Source organism: Priapulus caudatus, unplaced genomic scaffold (assembly GCF_000485595.1).
Source record: "Priapulus caudatus unplaced genomic scaffold, Priapulus_caudatus-5.0.1 Scaffold25, whole genome shotgun sequence".
Taxonomy (NCBI): Eukaryota; Metazoa; Priapulida; class Priapulimorpha; order Priapulimorphida; family Priapulidae; genus Priapulus; species Priapulus caudatus.
The window spans coordinates 222,611-232,226 of record NW_014577086.1 but is presented as its reverse complement, the minus strand read 5'-3'; the positions used below and the strand labels follow the sequence as shown (position 1 = coordinate 232,226).

The following is a 9,616-nucleotide window of genomic DNA, read 5'->3' as shown; positions in this document are numbered from 1 at the left end:
CGGTCATGTATATTAATGTTTCAAATTGACAAAAATTATTTAAAAGCCAGTTATCGGAACCGCTCTCAACTAAAAACTGCAAAGAATCGTCTGCTGTGAAATATGTAGGTGCGATGTGATTGGCTAATTGATAATAGCTTTACCAAATGAATTTCTTAGACTTGAAAGAAATGAGAAGCTCATAGCACTCCATTGTTTGGGGTACCACAGTGGCATGGCAGCTGGGCTCGTAACCATCTAAACTGTTAATCGAATACTTGCCAATCATACACTACTACGCCACTGTAGTTTTTATGGAGGGGAATATAATTGTAGATGCTGTTGCATGGTCAATGGCGAATTGCCCAGTCATGTGCCCGGAACACAGACTGCACATGGATTTGCCTCCCAAGGAAAATGGATCACATACCTCCATTTTCTGTAAATCTCAGCATGTTGATGATAACTGGAACAAATTGGAATGAATTGCTAAGAAGTGCCGCAGAGCGACAGCGCTCAACTGACGTGTACTGTAGCCAGGTATTCTTCTGATAAACTCGCTGGCAACCGAATCAAGTGCGCCCTCCTGCCACCACATTCGCGCTCAGAGCATATATATCTACATGGTTCGTACAGTCCTTGAAAAGTCCTTGAATTTGAGGGGAGTCCTTGAAAAGTACTTGAATTTAGTAAATGTTGATTTTGTGCTTGAAAAGTCCTTGAATTTCATGAAAATGTGCTTGAATTTCATAAAAATGTCCTTGAATTTTTAGAAAGAGTCATTGCCTGTAATAAAAAGAAATTTTGTACCATCAATAATGTGTAAACCTCAATAAAAATTGCGTTAAATGAGCTTAAAAAGCTATAGACACGATAGACAGTTAAATGATGATCACAAATTACAGTAAGTCACTAAAATCAGTCAGTAAATCAAGGTATGTTGTAGAAGTGACACGGTATGTGTTTAGAAGGGTTTATTAATGTGATCCAGGTAAGTTTTAGAGGTGACATGCAGTGATTAAGAATGGGGTTCTTAAATTAATCCAGGTATGTTTTGTTCTGTGTATGAATTCCGATAAAATGTCTGATAAAATGTCCTTGAATTTCCGATAAAATGTCCTTGAAGTCCTTGAAAAAAAATTCAGTCTTCCTGTACGAACCATGATCTAGGATACTACTAATACAGATCTAAAATCTATGATAGGCTTTGCTATACCTACTGGTAGTACAGTAATAAAGATAACTTCAATGACTTCGCTATATTAACATGTTATCATGGATATGCGTCGAGCGCGAGCATAGTGGTGGTGGTGGGGAAGGGGGGAGGGGTGGGTGGAGGGGGCTCTAATAGCAAAGGCAGTTCAGTCCTTTGTTAACAGTCAACAAATCCATATTTAACCCTCCTCTTGAGGGTCAAAAGGTTATCAGACACTTACTCTTCGCACGTCAGTGGAAAGTAGATATCATGATCCTTTCAATAAAGTGATAAAAACGGTAGGTCAGCGCTGAAACAAAAAAGTTTTTCACTCTGTCCGTTAGACCATGTCCTCAGAAAATGTCTGATATCTGATCTTTCCCCACTGCCCTTTGACCTGTGACCTCAAATTTCGCGCTGGTGATGGGTTTCCTCCCCATCACTATACATTGAATGTTAAGAGCGCGCATAGGTCGAGCCGTTGAGATTTGTGCCGCAATTCCGTATTTCCTCCTATAGCTTAAGTTAAGGGGAAAATATTCCCACTCCATTGACACATCTCGAACTTTGACCCTTGACCCCCAAATTCGACATCCCGAGTCCTTTTCGCGATCCCCCCCCCCCGACGTTCCGAATATCAAGAACGTACGTCTAGCGGTTAAGATTTGTGCCCAACTGTTGACGGACGCACGGACGGACAGACAATCATCCGATTCTACAAGCATCTGACTTCATCAGCTGAGCTAAACATGTAGGATGGGTGGAATCAGGTTGTGGTTCTCTAGATAAATTGTTAGTCTAATAATATTAATTGCTCAAAATTGAATTCCCCTTAATTCTCTGGAGTGTGGTACTGAAGCACAATGGCGAGCCAGTAGCTGCTCACATAAGGAGAGTGAGCGGGTGGTGGGGTCAGGGGTAGGGGTAGGGGTGGGGGGAGGTCTCCTCAGAACAATGTTGATTTTAGACTATCTGAGATGCATCCTTCAACTCAAATAAGTTATTTTAAAACAAGAAGTGAACTTCAGTGCAATGGCAATCGGAAAATTGCTATGTATGGTAACTAAATCAATGATCATGAAGTTAGCCGCATTGAGTATGTCATCAGTCCTTATTTTCACAAGTAACTAATGTTGAGCCCATGGTCATGATTGACCATCTTCCAGTTGCTCCAATGGCTTTGTAACAACGCAACGCTGGAACCAGATGGTTGTCATCGAGACGTGATAACGTTAAGTTCTACAATTTTCTGCTGTTTTACACTTAAATCTGATGGGATCAGTTGCACAAAAAGTAGTCATGGATTTGAGTATTAGCGGTACTCGTCACCATGGCTGGTCAAACAAGACACGTTACAAGCCCTTACGGATTTCTACTAGCCTCGGGTGAGCAGGCGAGCATTAGTTCCAAGCGCTGGTAACCTGAACAAAATACTTGGGTGGAAGGGGATACACAATTTCTTGACCAGAGTAACGACAAGGGAATATCACACTGCACAGGCATGCTAAAATTAAGCTGGAGGGATAACTATTTTCATTCATTTATCACATTTATTTTTGTATCCCTCACTATTGTACTCTGACTGTCTTGTCATCAGCAGGTTAGGTGCAGAAATATAGGAACAGAGCACAGCTATCATCAGATCATAAGTGTATGTAACATAATTGTCTAATGTTCAACCGAACATATATGTTCCATATTTTGACATATTGCCTTGGATGTTAACTCTGAAAATTGATTTACTTGAACTCTAACTAAAGTTTTCAGTTTTGAATTTCTTATGTAGAAAATTACAACAATAACCACATCTATTCATTTGTTGATCATTTTTAATAGTAATACAAATGATCACCAGCCTATAATAGTTCCATAATGGATTTACACCATTTTTTGAGCTACACCGCAGACGTAAATGTACTGTTAATGTTATTAATGGTAAATACACAGTACCTTGTTAATACAAGTATCCGACTGATTATTCTTTTTTAATACATATTTGATCAACCATGGTCATGTAAAGTGGATACCCCTAGAATTAAAAGCATGTAAGAGACCCAAAAAGTCGTCAATGTCCATTGAACGGGGTCGTTTTTTATCAAAGTTTCCCTCTTCTAAAATCGCAATAATAAATGCTTTCGTATCAAAATCACTTGGAATTGTGATTCCATTCACAGAACAGTGTATCCTGTAATTTTTTTCTAACAATTCCAGTACATTTGATTGTCTGAAAGCAGCACTTAGTGTCTTGTTTTTTCGCACAAATGCAATGCGAACCAGTCCATCCCACTCTTGAAAATTCACACTGGGTGGAGGATTTCTCGGCTCAATTCTGACAACGGAAGACTCGACCTTCGGCGGAGGGCGAAAATTATTCTTGCCAACTTTCATCAAATGATCGACACGTGCAAGCAGCTGCGTGTTGATCGAGAGTCTACAGTACAGTTTATCACCAGGTTGCGCCACCAGCCTCTGAGCAAACTCTCGTTGAAACATCAAAACTGCACATCGGAAAAACGGCCTGTGAAGTAGAAGCTTGAACACAAAAGGAGAGGATATCTGGTAGGGCAGGTTGGCTACACACACGTCAAAAAACGGTAGTTCAGACTTTAACACATCACCGACAATAAGATGTAGCTTCGTCTGTATCGGTGTCCCTTGCACTCTTTTCTGGAGCTCTGCTGCTAGTCGAGGATCAACTTCACAAGCAATGACCTTCTTTACTTTATCCATCAGTTTAACTGTCATGTTACCTGTTCCTGGTCCAACTTCTAGTACGACATCTGTTGGCCGCAGTGCAGCTTTTTCTACTAAACTGTTCACCACTAAAGGATTTTTTAGAATATGTTGACCAAGATCTCTATTGAACTGAATACCCTGCCTTTGTACTTCTTCATGCTGGCGTGACTTCTTCGCAGCTTTTACCTTTGGCATATTGAAAGTCTGTGATGATGTCAATAGTATATTTATGGAATAATCTTCATCTGTTTTCAATTCTAGAAGAAAAGAACAAACATAACTGTTAGGATAATAGAATTTACTTTAGAGCTTGATGATAAAATAGCTTCCAAGTTCTACTTTACAAAGCATAAAACTAGTTTATTACAAACCATTATTTTCACATAAAATATGGCAATGTAACTGGTATTACCAGATTATTACCAGACCATTATTAGAAACACTTTAGTCTTAACATTATTCATAACATTGATTTTTATCTCAAAGATCATCATAACAGTATTATTATGTCATTATGTGACAAAAATGTAATTTTTTTAGCATATTTTCTTGTAACATTATAATGTCTTGCAACTATCAAAGAAATTCCACAACAGATATCAATTTTAATAATAGTATATATTATAATGATTAAAACCTGTATTTTTCATTTTTTTAAAACACATTGGAAACACTACCTGTCTCCCAATCACGCTCTAAAACCAAAATTTATGCTAGTCCAGCAGCAGAATCGGAAAAAAGGCCCTAAATAAGGAAATCGTAGCACCTCCACTACACAATTGTCAATTGGTTTGACTTCGGATTATGGTAGAGAAATACCTACAGAATAAGTTTATTGAGGGTGTACTAATGAATTGTGGGGAAAGGGAGTGTGATACATGACGATTTTTGGAGGGGGGTGGGGGTCAAATAATAATGAAGTAAATGCACATATGGCACCATGTCAATGATTGTAATGGGTATATCTCTGGAACCGATTTGACACAAATTTGGACTGTGTATCCAGCACCTGAACAAAATAAAGTTATCCCCGGACCCGTGGGATGCTGCTATGGCAACAGTTGCTAGGGGCAACCATACAATATACAGGAGAAAGTCCTGATTATGTATTCAAATAAATTTTTCAAATAATTTTCCTCTGAACGATGAGAAAAACACTTTTCTTAGAATATTCAACAATTTTGAATATTGTTTTACCCATAATGCACTGGGAAGCTAATTCTCAAGGCAGCCTTCTTGGATTTTCGTCTACATGAGGTACGTTGCTTTCTCTATTTTCTGTGTTAAATATTCACTTATAGCCACATTTTATTATTAATTACAATGGAAAACATTCCCTAAGGCTAAACCATTAGAATATTTAGAAAAACTGTCTTTTAACCACCAAATAGAATAAATTTTGCTTGCTAAGAAGAAAGATGAACGGCAACAAATAGTAACCAACAAAGACAAGTTGTCCGATAGTTTGAGAAGATGCGAGGACACCATGAACGTTAATGAAGAACATGCCGATCGGTTTAACGTTGTGTGTGAAGACGTGGTCGCCATTCTTCAGCTCTTTAAAGAGTTCAAGCGAGAATCATGCTTATAATCGCAACTCTTTAACTTCTGGAACAGTTACATAGAAATTGTACTGGTCCTGCTGAGATTTGTCAGGGCAGAGCGCGAAGGTAATTGGTCACTTCACCTTGCTGCAACAGCAGAGATGCTTCCACACTTCTGGTCAATGGACCGCCCCAACTACTCGAGATGGATTCCAATTTACCTTGCAGACATGAACAAGTTGAGCGAGAAGGCTCCGGAGGTTCACCAAGAATTTCTGCAAGGGAAACACTGTGTTAGCAGATCTTCTCAGGCATTTTCGCAAGTCTGGACTGATATGGCTTTAGAGCACACGGTCAATCGTGACTCCACGACAAGAGGGTGTATTGTCAGTATAACACAGAAGTCTGGTGCAATGCAGAAGTGGTTTCTTACCGCCCACGAGAGAGCAGCATATTCCGCAGCAACCAAGGAGATGTGCAATTCTGGCGAGAGCAATGAACGAGTAGGCACGCACAAAGAAAGTGGAAACCAGAGGCTAAAGAGGGACGAAAAAGATGTACAGAAACTACTGTCTACCGTCAATGGCATTATGTCTAGTGCCTCAAGTTTCCTGCTTTATAAATGTCAAATTCTGCTTTTTTCTGCTTTACAAATCTCAAATTCTGCTTTTTTCTGCTTTACAAATCTCAAATTCTGCTTTCTTCTGCTTTCTAAATTTCGCCATTCTAAATTTCACCAAAAGCGTTCGAACGCGATTGTTCATTGTTGGGCGCGCTGGTGTATTTGTATGCAAGAGATGAAAAACCGGTTGAACGCGTTGAATGCGAGTGATCAGCCGGGCCGATCGCGAGCGAAATACGCTGACGTGAGACGCGCGCCAGCCCGACCCGCGCACACCGCGTAGACCTGGCACCGTATTTATCGATCGCAAGCGACCAGCGTAGAAAATCGCACAGTGTGTCCTAGGCTCCTAGTCCGTTAATTTTTACATCTTTTTTCAAGACCGAGTTTTCCGCTTTCTCCTCCAAAACTTTGGGGATTAATTATGTCAAAGCCATTTACAGTAGTGAATAAAGATAGTAATGAAGTAATAAAATTGTCAAATCTTGCTACTGGTGTGGTTATGCCCTCGGATATCGCAAATCGCCTACTTTCTGCATCAAGTAGGCGATTTGCGATATCCGAGGGCATAACCACACCAGTAGCAAGATTTGACAATTTTATTACTTCATTACTATCTTTATTCACTACTGTAAATGGCTTTGACATAATTAATCCCCAAAGTTTTGGAGGAGAAAGCGGCAAACTCACTAGAAAGCGACCACAAAGAGGCGGACACACGAATGTTGCTGCACGCAGTCTGTATATATAACGACCACAAGAGAGTAGTTATACAGTCACCGGACACAGATGTGCTGTGTGATTTAGCACATTTGCTGCTTTGCCGTGTGAGCAATTGTGGTTCCGCACTGGTGTAAAAGACAAGCTAAGGTATATACCCATTCACAGCACTGTAGACAAACTAGGCGAAGAGCTGTGCTCCTTGCTTCCTGGATTGCATGCATTGACAGGATGCGACACTACTAGTGGTCTATGCCAGATTGGTAAGAAGAAGGCATGGAAGGTAGTCAAGAATAACCCTGCAGTGCGCACTGGTCTTGTGAGTCTTGGAGAGGCGACACCCCCCATCTGATGACACTGTCGTTATATATGTGAGTGATTCATTTGCCCAGCATACACATCATCAACGAAAGCTGGTAGTACAGCAGATGATGTTCGCTATTGGATGTTTTGCCAGAGAAAGCAAAAGAACGAGGGTCTTCCACCAACCTCCAACAGCCTTTATCAACACATTCTGCGAGCCAACTACCAGACCTTTGTGTGGAAGAGATGCCTGACACCACAACAGCAGCTGACCTCTCCTATAGGAAATGGGTGGTCGAGAACAGACGATGGAACACTTCAGCCTGTGCTCATGACAAAGGACCCAGCTCCTACTGGCCTTATCGAATTGACGACATGTAAATGTGACAAGTCCTCGTGCTCAAGAAGCAACTGTTTACGCAAGACAAATGCAATGCCATGTACTGATGCATGTAGATGCATGAGTGACGACAGCTGCCGCAATCAGTAACTTCAGATGGGGAAGGCAGTGATGAAGAACAATAGGAACTCCATGGGCACAGAATTTGTTAGATTTGATAAGTACATAGCCTACCTGTGATTCGAAATAGATATTGTTGCTAAGTAAGGTTGAATGCGTAAGATACCTTAAAACTTGATGGAGATGACAGTGAGTCTCCAATCTTGTTACCAAGTAAGGTTTAAGGTACCTCAGCGACTGCAGAGCGTGAAATATAAGCTAAAGCTATTATGTGATTATATAAGCCATTCTCCCATCGTATCACAGCACTAACCCTACTCATAACTTTATGATGTTTCTGACAATGGACTTAGACTGCTTATATCAATATTTGTATATCTAGAATAATTGTTATATCTTCCTCCATCGTTTTAAAAGGACACATTACACTATCTGACCTTCTCACCGTGTCCACTTTCTCCATGCAAAATTTATACCCTTTCATAAAATTTACCATGCTCAGGCAAAGAATGGCCCCCCTTTTTCCTTAATAAAGCCCATTTGTAGCACTCGACTGAGCGTGACCATTGCTTTTGACATGAACCATCTTCAAAGGATTCCTTTAAGTTTAGATTAACTCTCTCTGACTTCGACATAGTCCCTTGGTCCTGAGTTAGTTTCAAGTACCACATAATCATTACTAGAAAATAAGTGACTGACTGGAGATGGGGCCACTAATCTGAGGTCATAGGTGATCATCTGAGCCACAGGGGATTAACTGAGACTGTCTCCTACAATGAGAGCTAAATTTGTACACATTGAGAAAATTCACTGCTTTAACTGAGATTTCCACTCACAGCCTTCCAATCCAAGTTCTGCACATGAGAGGATTCAAAGGATGACATATATGTACTAGTTACATTGCTAACCACCGCAAGCAAACGCAAACATAATGATATTGCACTGCAGGGCTGCCAACTTTGAGTTACACATGTTACAGTTAAGAGTGAGATTATGCGAGGGAGCGGAGCGACCGAGCGGGGGGAGAGTGTATTAGGGCACCCCCCCCCCTCCCACACCAAGAAACTTTTCCATTTTTCAGCTTGAAATTGTGCATTCTGGTGCGTACTTAATTGAGTTTTTAAACACACACATATATGTAATGCGATACACTGTAGTTCTGCTTTTAGACGGATTATAGGTACATGTATATATATATATCATGGATGGCTCAAAACAACACATCACTAGATCCTGCTTGGAATTGTATTTATATGACCTCTACTGTTCAATGTTTGGTCCTTTACTCTGCTTATAAGGTGACAGTCAAACTCAATATGTATAAATATGACTTATGCAGGGGTATAAATTAACTTTTGAACACGGGAGTCCAACGCGGGTTAGGGTTAGGGTTAGGGAGTAGGTGCAGGCGACTTCCTAGACTCGTTAGTGGAGTAGGCGAGGTACGGTCCGGTATATTAGATAGTACCAGGGTACGTTCCGGCACTAACCCGGGGGACATAGACCCTCTCAGCGATACTTACCTCTAGTACTATAGCCCGCGTACAGTTGCCGCAGGGCTGCGGCAGCCACAGGGACCTGAGGCAAAAAAAAAGAAGAAAGTTATATATATATAAAGTCTAAAGAGAAACTTCTCTAATATATATATAATATATATCTTTTCTTTCTTTTTTTCGCCTCAGGTCCCTGTGGCGGCAACTGTACGCGGGCTATAGTACTACTACTAGAGTTAGAGAATACTTTGTTGTTTTTGTGTTTTTTTTCATCTTTTTGTTTCTGTATGTGTGAGAATTACAATTACTGAATTAGCAGACCCGGAGTGATCGAGAGCGTGAGATTAGGTTAATCTTAATTGCGCGAGTCTCAAGCCGAATCTTGCATAGTTTGGCAGCGCAAATGCGGCAATACTAGCCTAGGCAATCATAACGGCACTAGTAAGGTACGAGAGTACCATAAAAACATAACCGCATATAGTAACATGCATACGTTAATACGAAAACTACTTACCAATGTAAAACAGAACAAACAAAATACGCGTGGAACGCACTGGAAGCAGA

General features: G+C 40.5%; 1 protein-coding gene across 7 annotated transcripts; it reads right to left on the bottom strand.

Moving 5' to 3' along the window:
- Positions 1-2,985: 2,985 nt before the first annotated feature.
- Positions 2,986-9,610, bottom strand: LOC106814010 (probable dimethyladenosine transferase). 7 transcript variants are annotated; one of them, XM_014818279.1, is made up of 3 exons: positions 9,567-9,610; positions 5,676-5,729; positions 2,986-4,167 (listed from the first exon to the last, which is right to left on the bottom strand). In XM_014818279.1, the coding sequence occupies exon 3, from the start codon at positions 4,103-4,105 to the stop codon at positions 3,185-3,187; it is 921 nt and encodes a 306-aa protein (XP_014673765.1). In that variant the 5' UTR covers positions 4,106-4,167; positions 5,676-5,729; positions 9,567-9,610; the 3' UTR covers positions 2,986-3,184. The 7 variants fall into 7 exon arrangements, with proteins under 7 accessions (XP_014673765.1, XP_014673794.1, XP_014673754.1 ...); XM_014818308.1 differs by lacking the exon at positions 9,567-9,610 and adding an exon at positions 9,083-9,097; XM_014818268.1 differs by lacking the exon at positions 9,567-9,610 and adding an exon at positions 6,955-6,973.
- Positions 9,611-9,616: the final 6 nt, after the last annotated feature.